The sequence below is a fragment of the Penicillium angulare genome (assembly GCF_028827245.1).
Source record: "Penicillium angulare strain IBT 27051 chromosome Unknown utg000009l_segment0_segment0, whole genome shotgun sequence".
In the NCBI taxonomy this organism is placed as follows: Eukaryota; Fungi; Ascomycota; class Eurotiomycetes; order Eurotiales; family Aspergillaceae; genus Penicillium; species Penicillium angulare.
This window is the reverse complement of record NW_026623168.1, coordinates 529,998-548,995: the sequence shown is the minus strand read 5'-3', so window position 1 is coordinate 548,995 and position 18,998 is coordinate 529,998. Positions and strand designations below refer to the sequence as shown.

Genomic DNA, 18,998 nt, shown 5'->3' with positions numbered 1-18,998 from the left:
GATGAAGGCCTATTTATACTCTAGGCAGCCAGTGGATGAAAGTTGACAAATTGATAGGGGACACGGGGAACAATAGGAATTATTAATAATGATTTATTCCTGCCTATTTTCAGGCTGCAGGAAAGCTTGATATCGTAAGATACTATTCAAATTCTTACCTTCAAGATAAAGACTTTTCTGTTTAAATGAAATTACTAGTGTAATCTAAAGTATTCAGAGAAGAAACCATTCCTTCAATTACTGTTATATGTGTGCTTTGACTTGTTTTCTCACTTGGTTTATGTCCATGTAAAGCTTACATTACAGTTAACAGTGTAATAGACAGTGAATTTTATACTATATGGCCAAAGCACATGAGGGTCCGAGTCTGTTCTCAATGATCGCTACTAGTACTAGTAGTTGTTGATTACTCTCTACAGTGCACGCAAATAAATTCGAGCAGACATCATCCGAGTCTAGGCAGATACATTAATGCTAAAGTACTAAGTACTATCGGAATACATCCGACTCCTGAGCCAGGGGAATCACAAAAAAAAGACACAGAAGACACTTTTGTTGTCACCAGGACCCGAAGACAGGATGAGATGGGAGGACCTATAACCATAACAGAACCAGCTATAACCGTAACCGTAACCATAAACCTCAACGCCAACAACAATGCACCATTGACTCCGGCCTACTCGGCGGCTCTATGTAAATCACGTCATGACATGGGGATAAGAGAAAAGACGCGTAGAACCGCTGACGGCTGGCTGAATAGCAATTGAAAAAGGAAAAATAAAGATAATAAAAGGAAAGGAAGAAGAAGAACAGTAGAGGGAGGCGATATGACTACCCTCGTGACTGTTTCTGTCGCCACATAGGAAGCATATTTTGTTTCAACACCGAGAGCTCTTTATGCATGGATTGGTTCTCTGTCTGAATCGCCTCAATATACGCAAGTGCGTTACTGAGTATTTCTGACTTTTTGAGTGATCCTGCACCCACACGAGAAGACTGTTTATGCACGCTTGCGGGGGAGATAGCTTTCTCCAGCGACAAGAACTTGGAATTCATATTTGTGCGATAGCGCTTCTCGATGATATTATGGGCTGCTCGTTTAGCGGCATTCCGGCCTTGTTGATCGCCCGAGTGGCTGGATTCTTGAGAAAGGCTGCGTGTTTTGCGGGTTGATTTTCCCGCTTGGGAAGATTGAGATTGAGATTCTTGGGGCTTGATTTCGGGACTGGAGGACCATCTTGTTGAAGATTTGGAAGAGGCCCGGGTTGAGATTTTGGGGGTTTCGGTTGTTGTTGATGAGGTTTGTTCGGGGGTAGAGAGGTCGAAAGATTGGCGGAGGCCGGACCATGATTGGTCGTCGCTGAAGTCCTGAAGAGTTCATTAGTATCATGTATTATGATGTGGAGTTGAGGTTGATATTGATATTGATATCCAGTGGGGGATTGCATACTGAAGCTGGGGAGACGGCGTCGTCGGTGATTGGCATGATAAAACCATTGATTGAAGATGGGGTTCCGAATGGATCCATGAAGAGATCTTTGTCCGCATCGGCTAATCCGTCATTGAAGTCGAAAGAGACAGGATCCATATCGGTCGATGTCAACGAAAAGAGATCGAGGGTGCTGTCATAATTCCAATTTCCGGGCATCGCATCAGAGGACTTGGAGAAGAGATCCATCTGGCGCGATTGGGGACTCAGTTGTTGACTGAGATATCTATCGTCGTCCATGCCTAACCTTGGGGCTTGATTGGATCGAGTAAATGGCATGATTGGATCAGCTGAAAGCATCGACAGTGGATATGGTAGTTGAAGTGGAGTGTTGGCAGTGTTGTTTGTGTGTAGTAGAAAGATAGATAGTATAAATCTTGGACAATGTAGTGGCGAAGATAATAAACAGATTTCAATGTGTTACCAGGGAACAGGAGACTCGGCCGGTGTGTCTTTATATATGTGGCCGAATTTCGTCACCAGGGGGTGGGGGCGTGGATAATCTTAGTCTTTCCTCTTTCTTCCTTTAACCCCTAGTGTATTTTCTGAACTGTACTTTTGTGATTCCGAGATGGGCAGCCGAGGGTGATGTCAGGCATGATCTTCTGTGGATTTCCGGGTCGATCCTCGGGGTGGTTGAGCCGAGATCACCTTTTCAATTTCACGGCGGTTTACGGCCGGCTCCGAGGGAAATAGGACATGCAGGGCGCACAAGTTGAAACCGTGAAGAGAGAAAAAGACCCCAGTATCAAGTGTGGAGCTTCAACGGTCGGAAAGGTGGAAACAACCGGTGGGTTGGAACTGCCAAGTTCACGTCAGTCGCAGCTACTTGTTTCGGCCGAAGGTCGGAGCCGACTGTGACTTTCTTGCCTGAGGGTTAAGGCAGAAAGGGCCGTTCCTGCCATGCATAACACTACATAACACTACATCACTCTCTTCGCTACCAATGATTAATCTGTATTAGCAATCCCTCTTCTCTAATTGATTACTGTAATCTACCTTAATTCATAGCTCTCCCTTCATTCACCTAGTCTCGTGACTTCCATCCCCCGGCAAAAATAATATCCCGGTTTTCCCCTTGCTCCCAGCGTAGATTTTCCCTAGATCGTCCTAGCGTTGAAGATCCTGCTGTCACGTTAGATTGCCACGCCTGCAGTTCTCCTGGAACACTATTATGGATATCTGCATAACAGCGTTAACCAGGGTCGTTCCGAATCTAGACGTGTCCATTGACTCGAATGCCCAACCTCTACAGCCCAGTCAAAACGAGAAGAATAGAACAACATAACATAACAATCACAATAACAACCAGGGCCCTGTGCAATGTTATCCTGCACTCTCCTGAAATATGAATATGACATATGCAATTTAAATCACAATATCGCTTAACATCCGCCATCAACGCCATGACGGCAGGGGCGTGGCAAACAGGTATAACAATGGAACCTATCCGCCCGTCCGCTCATCCTCAAACACGAAATCTCGGATAGAACACGAATACAATGTATACCAGGCACCTGGATAAATTTAAAAAGCACGAAATAAGCCACTATACCTCCATTGCCCTGCAAACTAAATCCAATCCACTAAAAACAAGCATGGAAATGGAAATGACATGATTCCATCGGTCCCATCCCGATTTCTACCCTGTGGATATAGTGGATCCAAATCCAAAGATAAAATAACAAAAAGAATAAAAATAAACAAATCAGAAATACACAAAATATAATCCATGATTTAAATTAGATTGTGATTATCCCAGATCGTCCTAGTGCAACCGTTGTGGCCCCAGCTGGCCACTCCGGATGTCCACGATTGCCGCTGACCCAAATTTGTTGCCGGACAGACTTTTCTGCTCCGTTTCTTACCCTTTATGGTCGTGGGGTGATTCGGATCGAGTCTTTCCTGACTGCTCTGACTGATTTTCTGACTGCTTCTAGGTTTGAACCCGATCTCTACCGATTCTGATGCTGGCCTCGTGATATTTTCTTGAGCACGAATTCTATACGGGAAGGAATTGATATCATATCCTGATTGTAATTGTAAATTGTAGAATAGATGCTGTAGATTGCTTTCGGTGTCCAATTTTGTCTTTGTGTTCCGTGCATCTCATGATGATTCTGATGCCTCTTTTCCGGATCACGTCGTGATCTGTTATGTAGATATCTACTTCAAGTTGTCAGCTTGAACTTGACATACCTAACATCTATAGCATACTTCCGAACAATTGATTCAATTGCTTCAATTAGACTTCCTTCTTCCTTGTCTCTTTATTTCTATCTATTCACAATATCTCAATATCTCACAGTAAAATCCTTATCACTCTCAATCAACCTTCCCCATCCAGAACAGCTACTAATTTCTAGATCCACACCGGACTACATACCGAGCCCCTTCCCGTAGTGAAGCCACATGGAAAATCCGGACACATAACTAATGCAAGTCCACCGTTATGACATTGTCATTCCCTTCTGCAGCGCTTGTATTGAACTACCGTGACCCTGGCTGACAGGTGCCTCGGAGTGGATCCGCGCACTAACTTGAACTGAATCCGCCTTACGCGCCAAAGGCACGGGTCAGACTAGATCTAACTGCCGATTTATGTTTCTTTGTTTCCCCGGATTCTTGCTTCTGGAACACTAGCACGGGATCCGACTCGGGATCAAGAATCAGGGAATTATGCTGGGTCTGTCTGGTAGGGTCTTGCTGAGCCCCTAATCATGGATGATACGGGGGGATAATACTTTTTGCCTGGATTGTGTTGCGGGTAGGATTATACCCGCTGTCAGTTTATGTTGATCTTATCTTGTGTTAGATTGGATCTGATGGTGATGGTGATGATTTATTCGAGGCGTGATTTATTGACGCCATGGCTGACTTTGATCATTATCCTCGTATAGATACTGGTTATGGCGCTTGCAAAGATGAAGATGCATGGAACGTCCCAGCCACTTTTCTCAGAAGGTTCAACAAGCTTATTGTATGCATTGGTGCTACAGATGAGAAGATGAAGACAGGAAAAAATGACCCGATCTCATAGTTCCAGGCTGAAGATAGCATCGAGTATGTATCTAGCACAATTCTCCCTCCTTCACTTCTAACAAAAGAAAATATCCTAATACATTTACTCACAGTCTCAGGATGAACATCACCCTTCTCAATTTATAAACGCCTCATAAGCGGTGAAAACATGATGCCGATCTACCTGATCAATCCGACGCACGGTGGAACATACAGCTGCAGCAACTGAACCTTATCCCCCTCCACGAGAACCGACCAAACCTTAGACAAACTATTATTTAGAATCGAACCTCCTCGGCCTTCTCCGAATAATTGTCGATCATCCCAGCCCCCATCAATTATGTTGTGTTCCATTGGCGCAGATATTAGATATCGTGGGGCAGCCCTGGCCCCAGTGGATCCGACCAAACTTCCATACTGTAAGGCTCAGCTTGTTCCGAGTCCGCGAGATGGATGAATTCTCCATGACTACTACCCCTGCCGACCGGTGCGGAACTATGTTGCGAGTATCGCACAGATTGATGAATCTGGAGACTGCAAGAAACAAGAAACCGAGTCCCAAATCGCATGCTCGTAGCGAGTTTCTAACAAAGCGCGATGCTACAGATAACATTGCATCATTGCAGAGACCGACCCGATACGATCCACATCAGTGTTCTCCACCGTTCGCAAGAAGGCGAATAGCGATAAGCTTTCGATGGAGGTGTCGATCGTTTTATTCCCCTGAACGAATCACCGTATCGTATCAATAGTGACGCACTTTTTACGACTGGAAATACTGGATCGGGCCCCCATTTTTGCTCCATTTATGGGTCCCAGCACTCAGCTGAGCAGTGAAAGAAGTGGGATCTCCGACCGACCACTGAATCGCGAATAAATACCCCGCCATCACTCTTATTTTCCTTCTTTGTTCAATCTGTTCAGAATCTCTCGAGTTAATCAATCATCATGCCTACGTAAGTATCCAAGCTGAATTAACTCGGTCGCACTTGGCCTGATTTGAACACCCGCTAACAACCTGTTGTCTTGATGACAGCACACCTGAACAACAATACATCGAGCTCGTCGCTCGCCAAAACATCACCGATGAAGAATACCTGTCGGTCTTCGATAAGCTGAAGCCTGTCTCTGATGAAAAGTTCCTCGGAAGTTGGAAGGGAGCCAATGTCAATACCAATCATCCTACTGAGAAGAAGCTCTCGGATATGAAGTGGGCTGGTAAGGATTTCCGATCCTCTGAGGATGTTGATCCGATTATGGTGTATAAAGAAGATGGGTCTAGAGGCTGGAATGAGGACTGGGGTCATGCTCGCGTAAGTAAACATGAACTGGTACTTGAACTTGCGTGGAAGTGTAGCGTATTGAATCGGATATGGCTAACTGGTTCTTTTTTTTTCATTTAGCTTCGCCAGATTGAGTGGCGCGGTGTTTTGTCTACTGCTATGGTTTATGATGATTTCCCTATCATTGATTATTTCAGATATGTCAGTGAGGATGTGCTTGCTGGTGCGATGGATGCGAAGAAGGTGGAGGGCACTTATTACTTTTATTTGCATAAATAGGGTAAATAGAGTACTTATTATTTCGGGTATGCACGTTGTGCTGTGATCTGGCGATAGATTGTACAATTAAATCCTGGATTCTCACCAAACACTTTTCTTTTAATCAGTCTTTATATTTAATTAGGATAGCTGCATTCTATGGTTCGTTGTGGAATTCTATGTAGGTTCTCAAAAGGCGCCGTTTGAAACGTTTTCGCTCAAATATTCTGTTGAATCAAAATGTCGCTTTTCTTGTTTGAAACCTCTATGACCGTGATACACGCGATAGCATAATGATCCCTTGTCTATCATGATACATCGCCGAGTTCCGATCCTCCGAAATAAGATGCTCATCTCCATTCGCAATGAGAGCTTCAACAAGCGTCGCCCGTCCAGCATGCATAAACCCAAGTCTCCGATACAACTCAACAGTAATATCATTCCCCGCCTTAACGATGAGCCGAACTTGAACATCCCGAGGAAACGTCCTATACGATCGAAGATATTCGATGGCCTCCTGACACAGCTTACTCCCAAGGCCATGGCCACGGTGTTGCGGGAGGGTAAACAGACTCAGCATCTGCCATCGTTCTTCCTCTTCATCGGACCTTTGAGGGGGTTGCCCTGCTTCGACTGGTAACTCGAAACCAGTGCGAGAGGCTGGTCCTCGAACGGTGACTTGACCGATCCATTGAATGTCATTTGGGCATGATGAATTCAGGCCCACCGGTGTTGCGGCACAGATGAAGACTTCGCGATCGGGGACAGTGAGGCGATCGACCCAATCGGCATCGCTGAAGGTGGATTCAATAGTGTAAGTAGATGAGAATGAGCCAGGTGATGTCTTCAGTGCTTTTAGGCGCAAGTCTCGATATTGTTGAGCTGAGGTGTCGATTCCATTGGTCTTTGAGACGCGGAAGAACGAGTAAGTATAAGTTGAAGCCATGTCGAGGATTGGAGGTGAGAACTTGAATGATATCCGACAAGTATGCTTCTCATACGACTATTTATATCTATTCGATATTTCTGTGAGTCAAAAATAGGAAAGCGAAGCTACGGCGAACTGAAAATTGGCCGGTATCCGTTGACGGTCGGGATCCACTGTGACTCGCAGAACTTCAAGTTTAGCCTCGCCGGTATTAAGGTTGTCCAGCTCGGACTCAATCTTAAGTCATAAGGTAGTAGCCGAATAATCAGGGGGTATTTAAAATAAAGCATCACGATGCAACTGCCATTCGGGAGGAAAAAGACAAAAAGAGAGAAAAGAAAAAAGAAAGGCCCGAGCCCGGGATTGAACCGGGGACCTCGCGCAGTTTTGCATAGAGTTGACCCTAAGCGCGAATCATACCACTAGACCACCCGGGCGGATTGGATGAACACCTGGCAATCTTTGGCTCTATGAGCATCGCTTGAGGAAAGAATCAAGGCGGGCATAACTAGACCGAGCTAGCTTGTATACAGCAGGTTAACTAGTGCCTTTCTCTTTTTATCAGAATAAGCACACACGCTGTCTGTTGGATCCTTATGGCCAAAACTGCACCCGAGAAAGATAATAGAGAAAAAAACCTTCAAGTTTCCAGTCGGAGCGCAATTCATCAATCCCACGTGGCATTTTTGAAGAACTTCAGGTGTCTCTTGGAAAAATGATTTTATGTAAAAAAGAATGGGGAATTGCAGATGTACATGTCGATCTAGTGACGAACTTCGATAGTGTGTAGACCAGCGGATCGTAGATTGCACTATCGTGTACATATTGTATGATCTGTCACTTTCATCAACGACATTACCCTGAAGCTTGCACCACAAGTCAACAAGTTAGCGGCTGACCTTAATGAGTTCCCTGCTAGTGGTCAAGAGGGCGCGGCAGTAGGGTCATCACTATCTAGACTCTTTTCTGTATAAATACTAACACCCTTTTTAGACTATTCACGATACTCCGCAGGTCGTGGTGACTGATTTTGTAACTGCTACTAGAAATGTCAAAGTTACAGGAAGTTTTGGTGTCGCTGAGGGAACAGAAAGATCCGAAGATTTTGATCCAGTAAGCATAAGCAACTCACTTGAACTACCAAGCTCCCTTGCCAATTAAAAAAATGAAGGTTATCAATACTTTGACCGACCTGTTGGCAAAGTTTACTGCCAAAAAGAATGATTTCGATACACTAAAAGACTCAGCGAGCTCGGTATCCTGCCAGACTTTCAAGATTTAGACCGAGTGTCTGGGGTAAGTCCCATCGGAAATAGCTCGATTCTAGTCTATGGTGCAGAACATTAATCAACCTATGATTCCACAGGATTACACTGGTGCGCTCATCACAGCTGCACCGCTTCTTCTGGCGCCTTCTTTCACAGCATTCGGGGCTCAGCTTGCAGGTGCTTTTGAGGTGCCTATTGGAGTGTGCAGGGTATAGCTGTGACCTTTGGTCGGCCTTGAGCTGTTAGCGATGTTGAAAAACATTACCATGTCATATAGCCCACGTAGGATTAATGTTGAACGTTTGCAATTAAGAATGTGTCTGTCCAAAAATGAGCTGCTTTTCTTCAAAATCGTCACAAATCCAAATAATAGCATTGCTCCCGAGTCTAGCCCACATGGTAAAGATCGGCAGTGGCTTGTACTTTAACTTGCCCAATGTCGAAGTCGGCTCCACATCGGTTAAATATGACCGGAGACTTCGGATGCAGGGTCTTCAGGGTCTTATTTGCATTTGAATAGGATGAAATATAGAGTTTCTTTTGCCCAAAATCGAGAGAATGCGTTTCTTCGTTTCTCGATTTCTAACATATGCTTAGAAAATTGTAGTAGACATATCGAAAAGTTGAAATAAGCGGTCGGTTAAAAAGTGGAACTCATTTTTGTGTATGAGGGGTTGCAAGACATGTTTCAATTCTGCCGGATGATCGCCGAATAAGCAGGTTAATCCCGGAAAATATGCTTCTTTTATTCGCGATTAGCTTATATGCCAAGCTTATGAGATGAATATTCTCGGAAATGTCTTGGATCACCAGGGACAGAAACGGGCCTCGGTTCTGACGAACTAATATAAAAACCTCGAGTAATGCCCGGTTCGATTGAGAATATACTCACAATATTTGAACATTAACTACTACATTCTCCCTTCCACCAATCGCCGATATGAAGTTCTCCATTGCTGCTATTGCCGGTCTAGCCAGCGCTGTCAGCGCCAGTCTCCCTGCTGCTTTCACCCTCGTCGCTGATGGAGGCTACACCGTTCTGACCGATGGCCGTAAGCAATATTACATATCGAGCTCGGGAAAAATGATCTAACACGCAACAGAAAACCTCTGGGTCGGCGCCAACAGCACCACCCACCCCATTGCCATCCGTGAGTCCAATCCGAACATCTATCTACAATTATTCACAACTAACAATTATCTAGTCCGCTCCGGTTCCAGCGGTGCTGTCACATACACCTCACAATCCGCTCCCCCAACTGCTTGGCAGAACCTGTACATCATCCCCGATGAAGTCAGCCCTCCTGCCCTGACTGTTCCTCACTCTGGTGCTACCCCCCGCGGTGCCAACGAGACTGCGTTCGGCGTCAACAAGGATGGCCTTTTCGCCCACGATGGCAAGGCTTGGTTCGCTATTGATGGTGGTCACTACAGCCAGCAGGACCCTAAGGAGATCTTCTGGTATGGTGCTCACAATGCTGAGTATGGTAGCATCAACCTCTATGTTAAGGAGTGCAGGGGTTGTTAGATGGGACTCGTTAATCGTGTAAAATAAATTTATCTCAATTCAACCCGACGCTTTGAACATTTCATTACCCCCAGCTTCCTCCTTTACTTGCGTACATGGTGGAAATTTGGATCACGATATACAGATTATAACTGCACATGTGCTAGGTGTCTACAGATAACCAATTTATGAGCATGACGTGTATGTATGGATGTTCTTTCTAGATATCTTTGGGGTACATCACGCGGTACATTCAAAATCCCAGGCATCAACTTGAACATCCAACGGGAAATACCCCTATTGTAGAAGAGCCTCAATGGTCTTTTCATAACTCTCCGGCTCGCGGCCAAGAATCTCCACCAAAGCAGGAGAGACCGCCGCAGTCTCCCCCTGCTTAATAGCCTTCCAAGCCGAAGCCCACTCCCTCGAAAGATTTTTCCCATGATAAGTATGCTTATCTCCGATCTGCGGAAGCTTCACGTACTCATCGACAGAAACCTCCCGAATCGTCAATGGTTTCCCAATCGCACGACCCAAAATCTCCACAGTCTCTTTCAGGGAAATTTCCCTCTGTCCGGAAAGCAAGATCTTCTGATTTAAATAGTTGAAACCCTTGAGGTCTTTTGAATACGAAACAATAAGCTTGGCAGTTGCTTCACCTAGCTCATCCTTCTTTACCCACGCAACACCGGGTGCTGTCCCAGAGTGCGGGATTGTGATCTCCTCAACGGGGTTCTTTGGATCGAACCATGCGGTGTATATTGGGAATGACTCGGAGTATATTCCTTCACGCACAGCGGTGTGAGTAATCTTGTCTTCTTGCTCGCGGAGATACTCCTCAGTTGCGACATGCGCGCCCATGACATGCGCGACACTGTCATCTGTGAGGTCCCCAGCAAAGGCAAGTGAGGAATAGAAGATGTGTTTCACACCGCTGTTAATAGCTGCGTCTATTGCCCTTTTGTGGACCTGTGCGGGGGTTAGTTTCTATTGCAAGTCTCTTCGGGTGCGAAAGTCAGGGGTCCGTTGTAAAAACTCACATTTACGCGATGTTCGATTTCAAATGACGCATATGATATTAGCATCAATATCTCGATGCCCTCAAATGCATTGTAAAGACTTGATGGCTCGTCGTAATTCGCTTGTCTAATTGTTGCGCCGGCTGTCTTGGCAGCTGACAGCTTTTCGGGGCTCCGCGCGATAAGAGTGAGATCTGATGCTGGAACCAGCTTGAGGAGATGGTCGACTATACTCGAGCCAAGGCCGCCTGAAGCGGGGAATACGCCGATTTTAGACATTGTGATCGGATCAAGCGATGATGCAATGGGTTCTCTGGTCTTGAAATTTCTTGTCGGTCGGTGTTGGCGGGGTGGATTGGGATATTCTCAGGTTCAGTGTGGAAAATTGGCTGACTCTTTCTACTTCAAGCAGGGAGTTGGCGTGTAAATATTCGGAAAGTGTGATGTGGGATTCTGATGTTGATTATCAATCGGAATGCTTAGTAAATTGCATCACCACCTCGGCTTTCGGCTTCATAAGTTTGCGACGGTGTTTAGCCTCATGTACTTTTGTACACTCCAGGCTGCATAAATACTTTTATCGCTCTCAAACTACCCCCAAGAGTATCTCATTAATTTCTGTTTTTTATCCGTTCAAAATGGCATTCGAACACCGCAATATTTGTCGTTTGGGGGGAAATCGCAGCTCGGTCGGAGAGCTTGATTTTAAGATCCTCGAAACATATAGAGAAACCATTGCTATCGAGAGAATTTTGTACATATTCTTCATGATTCATTTATACTAAATAGACCTGAGATAGGTATTTCCAAAATGCTGTGCAAATTAACAATAAACAAAGTTGAAACAAAGTGATCAGTTTGAGACACCACCAGTTCCAAATAGCTCCATTTTGATACGGTCGGCACTGACCCCTTGAGCCTTCAAACTGGCTTCAATATCTGTCATGAATGTCTCCGGACCACAAATATAATAGCTTGTCTCTGGGACATCGACAAAGAGATCCTTCGAATCAAGCTTGCTCAGGTCAACCCTCCCGGCATAATTATAGTGGACACCCTCTTTATCTTCCCCAGAAGGCTGGCTTGTGAAGAATGTCGTTTTCAGATTGGGAAATTGTTGTGGTAAAGCGCTGACGTGATCTTTGAAAGCTCGCGCACTCGATGTACGAGAACCATGGATGAAGTGTAGTTTGCGATCGGACAATCCAGGCTTCGAGGTCAATGTGTTAAGCATGGAAGTGAGAGGCGTAAGACCGACACCAGCTGATATCAGGACTACAGGAGAGGAGACCTCATCGTTCGCAAGGAAGAAATCGCCGCCCGGGTGTGAAACCTTGATCAAGTCGCCCTTGTTGATAGAATCATGGAGCACATTTGACACGTACCCAGGATGGGCTGCGGCATTAGAGTCGGAAGCATCCGGACCCTTCTCTTTCTTCACACTGATACGGTAGTAGTTTGGACTAGGCTTATCACTGAGCGAATACTGACGAGGCTGCAAGTATTTCAACTCAGGCACGTAAACCTGCACTGAGATGTACTGCCCCGGACGAAAAGCAGGCAACGGCTTGCCATCAACAGGCGTGAGGTAGAAAGAAGTAATCTCGTCAGATTCCTTCACTTTGTCGGAGATCTTGAAATCACGCCAATCGGTCCATCCATCATTACTTTCGTAGATCTGTTTTTCGCGTCCGATCATAATATTGGCTAATTGCCAATACGCTACTCCCCAGGCGTCCTTGATTTCGGGTGTAAGTGCATCACCGAGGACCTGACCCATTGCCTCAATGAGATATTTGCCAACAATTGCGTAGGCTTCGGGCTGGATGTAGAGTGATGCATGCTTGTGGCAGATCAGCTCCACTGCGGGGCTTAGTGCGCCGAGATTGTCGATGTTGGACGCGTATGCGAATAATGAACCGGCCAGTGCTCGGGGTTGGTGACCATTGCGTTGGTTGGGAGTGTTGAAGACATTGTTTAAGTCGGGGTTTTCTCGGAGAAGGTTTTCATAGAAAACGGTGGTGATTGTGTTACCGTGCTCAACTAAGACTGGGACTGTAGCTTTGATGAGCTGAACCTGGTCGGGTGTTAATCCTCCAACGGAACCCATATTGAAATTATTTTTTGCGGTGAGGCAATGCTAGCAGTTGGCAAATTCTGCAGGGGGATTAGAATAAGAATTTATTCCCCACTACAGTTGATATGTAGAGACTTGAAGTTGTGTGACTGTATGATGTCGCACTAGGTATAGAGGGGAGTAGGCCGCATTTATAGGTCAATTTTCGTCCTATGGGGACCGTTCGATTTTCAAGCTTGTAATTTGTATACTCAAAAAGAAAAGTCGTTAATGTCTATTTCGGGATTTTGGTGGTTCCTAGAAATTTCTACAATGTACCTGGGCGGGATTTGCGGTTGTGACGGCTGGAGAGAGTGAATATGGATCTCCGCGGAGCAATATGTTAGCGTGATATCGGATCTGAACGTGGTTTGATGGCTCTTTGCACCGACAGCTGGAGGCGGGAATAATTAAGCACAATCAGCGAATGGTATCCATGACAATGATTCAATTTTTGAACGACATATGTGTCTCGCCGTTGCTTCAAATGTTCTACATGTCTCCCGCGTGTCATCGTAGGCTCCTGGAGAGGAGGATCTTGATAGATGAAACATCTGGACACTTGCTTAGAATGGCCGCCGCCGCTTTAAAAGTGATTGCGACAACAGAATCCTTGGTTAAGGCTTCCAGGTTGTCTACATTAGACATTCCTACATCTCTGTGCCTGAAAAACAATACAATCCCCTACCAAAACATATGGCTAAAAGCGGCGAAAGTAAAGACTAAAGTAGTTTAGTTCCCATTCGGCTCCTCGCGGCCCCGATTTTCTTCTTTTCATTTTGATCCATTCTTCGGCTTGTTCGCATCGGGTGGAGTTTTCTCGGTCGCGTCTCTGTATAAGCCACACGAAAACCTTTCGGGTTTCACAGTCACGCATCATGGAAAATTTGCATCTCGGGATTCAAAATTGAGTCACAGTAGTATACTGGACTCTGTATAGTTTCTTCGAGGCGTGCTCCCCAATACTTGAACATTTGAATCCACTCATGTCCCCAGGCGCATACATAGCTGCTGTCAAAGCGCCTTTTGCGTATCAATCAACCTATAAAATGAAAAGGATAAGAACTATAACGCATAACGCTTGACTTTATACCTAGAGATGCAGTAGTGCATTTGATAGAGAGCAAGCTATCTGAAAATCGCGATAACCTATTAAGCTCCGGCTTCGTGGTGTAGTGTACACCCAATCCCGACCCTTTGCCACGCCACCGACAAACCCTCTGCGTTAGCCCACAAACGATAATCTTTAGGAAGGGACATCTCCGAAGATTATTGGTCTCATGATGCTTGGACTCATCCAATAACCATCTGCCGATTAGTAGTCACCATTGGCTTTGCCAACAGCCGGGGTGGTACCTTAATAGCTAGGCCGATCGCGTTTGCGCTAGGCGAACCCTTGGGGAGGGCTTATCTTGTTCTCTCATTCCAATTCAGAAACTGAAGATTGTATTGGGATCCATCAATAACTGATTTGAGACGGTCGCTTATTACAATTGGTTAATTCGAGGGGTGGAATTCCCCGCGCCTACATTCTTATCTCCTCCATACACCTCCCTTTCCTCTTCACCATCGTCTTTCATACCTGGGAGATACAACGGGATATCTACCGGTCTGACTTGTTAATTTCTTGCACTATTTCTGTATCGCCCGTAATGTGTCTCATAAGATAAAGTTAAATTCTCGCAGTGCCCTTCGCTGTACGATGTCCCCAGCTCAAGTCGCTTGATTCATACTGGCTTCTGATACCCCGTTTCACATAAAACAAACAAGTTATTAATCCACAGACAGACCGTCGGTATTTCCTGATATTAAATTACATAAGTTATCTTTTTTCTAGTTGGCCACAGGGAACCCCGAAAAACTCCGTTGCTGTTCTGTGGTCACTCCAAGCCAGTACACTTCTGTTTAAAGGGCCCATTTTAATGCCCTTTCCACCAATCAGGGAGATAACCGCAGTCTATAGAGTCGATCGTTGTCTGGAAACCCCAGTTTCTAGGTGACAGAATTGTTCTAGACACCCCCGATGTCCATTTCCGGCGAGTCGGATAGCCCCATTTATCCAAAACTCCGGGGTCCTCCATCCTAAAAATGGGGCTGGAATAGTAATTGACCTCATCACTACAATGAGTATTCCCGAATTGGAATATCTGTATAGGGATATTTTATCCATGAGACGGAGGTGCCGAGGCTTCAAGAGCTCTTTACTGTGAGTTTTTGAGCTATCGATCAACTATCTACTCCGTTGACCTCATCACTACAAATTCGTGTCCGAATTGAGCACTCGTATTAGCGATTCAAGGGGATTAGCCCAATCACAGTGATTTAGATGTATTTAAAACCTCTTTAAATGAACTTAGAGGTCCTCTTTACCCTGACCCTGAGCCTAGGCTGTGGTCTATGATCCATTGAGTTTTCGTATTACTGCGATTCAGATCTAGGATGACGTTCTACATCAGATATCAGTAGCACAGGTAATAATCCTGTGAGCAAGACGTACCAGAACAGACTTATTTATGAACTAAATGACAAGCTCAGCTTAGAGAGCTTGAGGGTTAACCTGTTGATCGATCTCCATACTTAATCGAACGATTCCCTAGAAATACACTAAATCTGAAATCTGAAATCTTACAACCATGAAGTTCTTTCACAAGCGAACAACCTCTCAGGCCTCTACGCTGGCTGGCCCGCCTGGCCCCGGTGGGCGCGGCCAGCTGCCCATGCTGCAGAATTCAAACGCTTTACGGTATAACTTGCTTTGCGTTATGGGGGAGTTTGTTGGCACATTCTTGTTTCTTTTCTTCTCTTTTGCTGGTACTCAGGTCTCAAATACACCTATGCCTCCTCCTGGCTCGTATCCGAATACTTCCAATCTGCTCTATTCGGCGCTATCTTTCGGCTTCTCTCTTACGGTTAATGTTTGGACGTTCTTCCGCATTACTGGAGGGCTTTTTAACCCGGTGGTAAGGCATACACAACCACATAGGAGAATAGAACTCTAATTTACTATTCCTAGGTTACCTTGGCTTTGTGTCTAACGGGTGGAATGCCAGCTCTCCGTGGAATCCTAGTCTTCCCCGCTCAGTTACTTGGCGGGATTGCATCGGCTGGTGTTGTGAGCGCCTTATTTCCGGGTCCACTAAACTGCGGAACAAGACTCGGCGGCGGTGCTTCCATTGCCCAAGGCCTGTTCATTGAAATGTTCTTGACCGCACAGCTGGTGTTGGTTATCATCATGCTGGCCGTGGTCAAACATAAGTCAACCTATCTTGCCCCTGTCGGTATTGGCTTGACGTTCTTCGTGACTGAAATGATCGGTAAACCTCACACAATGATCTTAAATCGGGTTCATTTTCTAATTCAATCTTTCTTTTAGGCGATTATTACACCGGTGGATCTCTGAACCCCGCTCGCTCTCTCGGCCCCGATGTCATCAACCGCAGCTTCCCCGGATATCACTGGATCTACTGGGTTGGACCACTTCTGGGGTCTCTATTGGCCTCGGGATTCTACCACCTGCTCTGCTGGGTTCAGTGGGAGAATATCAACCCTGGTCAGGACTTTAATGAGTGGGAAGCTAAGGCTCGCAAGGAGTCCCAGGCCAATTCGGATAACACTTACACTGATCAGGTCCACTCTCCTCCTCGCAATGAGCCGGACAGCAGGGATGTTTCTGTGTCCCCTGAGCAGCAGGTATAACCACGGACGGAGTTCAAGCGCATTATATGATAAATTAGTGTATTTGACTCAAAGGCTGTGAATGGAGAATCTATGATTCCGAGCTTGGGGTCTACCTTTCAGCAGTCATTGAGCTTCTCCGGGCTGGATCATGATGATGGAGCTGAATCTTCAGGTTGTCCAAGATGAACTTTGATTTCGATTTGGTCATTCCATATCGATGCATCTAATTAACGGATACAATTATAAATAATTTTATGATAAGCATTCATATGAATCACTAACAATTATTTAGTATACCACGACTTATGGATAGTAGACTCACGCATCAACTTTTATTTGACCTCGCGCGATAAAAGGAACGCATCTATACCGCTAAATCTGGATTGGTAACTGCCCTTACGTACTGGTCATATTTTTGATTACACTCACTGGAAACACCTTCAATTGAGATAAATCTACATTTTGATTCTGAATATTTACATGCCTACCGTGGCATTTGCATGATTATTCTCTCCCATGCGAATGCCATTGGGCTGGGTAAGACGTTGATGCCTAACAAATGAGGCACCCATGCATGGTTAACTAACTAGTTATCCTTGGCGAGATGGAAGATGCATCCCTCCTTTCTCCCCCTCATTGGAAGTCGCAATACAAAGTACTCTGACCGATTCATACATTTGCATTCGCCGCATCGAGACGCTCAATCCCCTATTTTCTCAACTCGTCTTCAACCGCAGGCATAATACCTCAGACAATGTTCAAGGACGCGATCCTTCCAGTATCCCAGGAAATTACATTCGATTTCGAGGAAATGTGGCGCATGAAAATAGCAGCCAAGCAAGAATATAAAAGCTTCCATGATGTTTAGTAAGCGGCTCTGTCTTCAAGAAAAACGGATCCTTCCTCCGCCTATGTATGTGGCTTGGGAAAACACCTCCAATTGAGCGCCACTTTATTAAGTAAGTGCGAAATAGCTTTCTGTAAGGATACTGGCTAAACAAAGCAATAGGCTAAATTCCGATAGATTGACTCGTCTTATAGGCTCACGCTCGCTCACGCTCCGCCTATGCGTCCCTTTCGTACCTTCTCTAGTACTTACAACCCCGGACTTGGGGCAGGCCGGTGTGACAATGCAGACGGACCAATCCGCGTGCGAATGCTCTAATGGCGGTACGGCACTCGCTTATTTGTATAAATAGATCTGAGGATACCATCCAGATGGTGGGTGTTCACCAAGTCCTAATCCCTCTCAGGGCAATTATTAGGATCGGCTGGCCGTGTCGGCTTTGGATACACTCGCTCATCGAATTTTGTGCCATACCTAGAGGCTTTCGCTATTCATCAGCTTGAGTCTGCAGAATCGCACGATGGACATTGAAGCAGAGGCTATCTCTCCCGATGGAGCAACACCGGGCTTGACCAGCACCAAGAAAGACGAAGACCAGCCTGAAACTACATATATGGAAGGATGGGCTCTAGCATCTTTGACTGTGGCCTTCATGGCCATCTGCTTTATACTGGCCCTTGATAATACGATCCTCTGTTTGTTTCCCCATGATTTTGCAGAGATCATCAAATCTAACGTTATCTCAAGCGACCGCAATTCCCCGTATAACCAGCGAGTTCCACAGCATCAACGATATAGGCTGGTATGGGTCTTCATACTTGATCGCACAGATGGCACTTCTACCAACATGCGGCCGACTCTACACATTCTACAACATCAAGTGGGTGTATTGCCTCTCGCTAGTGGTTTTCGAACTCGGTTCTATCATCGCGGCTCTCGCCCCAACTTCTGTCGCACTTATTATAGGACGAGCCGTTTCTGGTCTTGGCGCTGCTGGTCTGGTGAGTGGGTCGACAACTATTTTGTCTTACTGTGTTCATTTGAAGAAACAAGCGATGCTTTCGCCGATTGTGTTGGGGGTGTATAATATTGGATCGGCTATTGGGCCACTAGTTGGTGGTTCGATAACTGATAACCCGAAGCTGGGTTGGAGGTTTATTTTCTGGATCAATCTGCGTACGTATCTGGTGGCCGAAGTCTATACATTCCCAAATAGTAACTAACTAGAATGTGAAGCTTTTGGAGCTGTTGGCTTGGTTTTGATCTGGTTCAGTTTAAGAAAACCTCCGCCCGCAGTGAAGGGAAACTTACCCTGGAAACAAAAGCTACGTCAGCTAGACCTTGGAGGGGCTACTCTATTACTGGGATCGACATCGTGTTTGTGTTTGGCATTACAGTGGGGCGGCATCACCTACCCATGGTCTGATCCAAAGGTATTCGGGTGTCTCATTGGATTCGGTATACTTTTGGTTGCTTTCTTGTACTTGCAGTTCCAAAGTAAAGAAAAGTCAGTTCTTTTTTCTTTCATCCTCAGTCTCTACTTTTGTAGAGATTATTTCCCCATAATGTTTGCTAACATCATCA

At 45.5% G+C, this 18,998-nt stretch overlaps 9 protein-coding genes across 9 annotated transcripts; 5 read left to right on the top strand and 4 right to left on the bottom strand.

The window, feature by feature from the left end:
* Nucleotides 1–831: 831 nt before the first annotated feature.
* N7478_011765 (uncharacterized protein) lies at nt 832–1,768 on the bottom strand (the record flags this gene model as incomplete). The annotated part of the gene is made up of 2 exons (XM_056927979.1): nt 832–1,368; nt 1,451–1,768. 2 exons carry the CDS (start codon nt 1,766–1,768, stop codon nt 832–834), a joined length of 855 nt encoding a protein of 284 aa, XP_056773706.1.
* A 3,690-nt stretch (nt 1,769–5,458) lies between these two features.
* N7478_011764 (DUF4334 domain-containing protein) lies at nt 5,459–6,072 on the top strand (the record flags this gene model as incomplete). Its single annotated transcript, XM_056927978.1, has 3 exons — nt 5,459–5,466; nt 5,547–5,823; nt 5,914–6,072. The coding sequence occupies 3 exons, from the start codon at nt 5,459–5,461 to the stop codon at nt 6,070–6,072; spliced, it is 444 nt and encodes a 147-aa protein (XP_056773705.1).
* Nucleotides 6,073–6,316: 244 nt separating this feature from the next.
* Nucleotides 6,317–6,997, bottom strand: N7478_011763 (GNAT family N-acetyltransferase; the record flags this gene model as incomplete). The annotated part of the gene is made up of 1 exon (XM_056927977.1): nt 6,317–6,997. One exon carries the CDS (start codon nt 6,995–6,997, stop codon nt 6,317–6,319), a length of 681 nt encoding a protein of 226 aa, XP_056773704.1.
* Nucleotides 6,998–8,027: 1,030 nt separating this feature from the next.
* Nucleotides 8,028–8,462, top strand: N7478_011762 (uncharacterized protein; the record flags this gene model as incomplete). Its single annotated transcript, XM_056927976.1, has 3 exons — nt 8,028–8,092; nt 8,221–8,275; nt 8,346–8,462. The coding sequence occupies 3 exons, from the start codon at nt 8,028–8,030 to the stop codon at nt 8,460–8,462; spliced, it is 237 nt and encodes a 78-aa protein (XP_056773703.1).
* Nucleotides 8,463–9,187: 725 nt separating this feature from the next.
* On the top strand, nt 9,188–9,775 carry N7478_011761 (uncharacterized protein; the record flags this gene model as incomplete). Its single annotated transcript, XM_056927975.1, has 3 exons — nt 9,188–9,299; nt 9,351–9,398; nt 9,453–9,775. The coding sequence occupies 3 exons, from the start codon at nt 9,188–9,190 to the stop codon at nt 9,773–9,775; spliced, it is 483 nt and encodes a 160-aa protein (XP_056773702.1).
* Nucleotides 9,776–10,051: 276 nt separating this feature from the next.
* On the bottom strand, nt 10,052–11,052 carry N7478_011760 (uncharacterized protein; the record flags this gene model as incomplete). The annotated part of the gene is made up of 2 exons (XM_056927974.1): nt 10,052–10,723; nt 10,795–11,052. 2 exons carry the CDS (start codon nt 11,050–11,052, stop codon nt 10,052–10,054), a joined length of 930 nt encoding a protein of 309 aa, XP_056773701.1.
* A 574-nt stretch (nt 11,053–11,626) lies between these two features.
* Nucleotides 11,627–12,883, bottom strand: fhpA (flavohemoprotein; the record flags this gene model as incomplete). Its single annotated transcript, XM_056927973.1, has 1 exon — nt 11,627–12,883. One exon carries the CDS (start codon nt 12,881–12,883, stop codon nt 11,627–11,629), a length of 1,257 nt encoding a protein of 418 aa, XP_056773700.1.
* A 2,639-nt stretch (nt 12,884–15,522) lies between these two features.
* N7478_011758 (uncharacterized protein) lies at nt 15,523–16,585 on the top strand (the record flags this gene model as incomplete). The annotated part of the gene is made up of 3 exons (XM_056927972.1): nt 15,523–15,849; nt 15,903–16,203; nt 16,263–16,585. The coding sequence occupies 3 exons, from the start codon at nt 15,523–15,525 to the stop codon at nt 16,583–16,585; spliced, it is 951 nt and encodes a 316-aa protein (XP_056773699.1).
* Nucleotides 16,586–17,934: 1,349 nt separating this feature from the next.
* On the top strand, nt 17,935–18,637 carry N7478_011757 (uncharacterized protein; the record flags this gene model as incomplete). Its single annotated transcript, XM_056927971.1, has 2 exons — nt 17,935–18,109; nt 18,162–18,637. 2 exons carry the CDS (start codon nt 17,935–17,937, stop codon nt 18,635–18,637), a joined length of 651 nt encoding a protein of 216 aa, XP_056773698.1.
* Between the last annotated feature and the right edge of the window lie 361 nt (nt 18,638–18,998).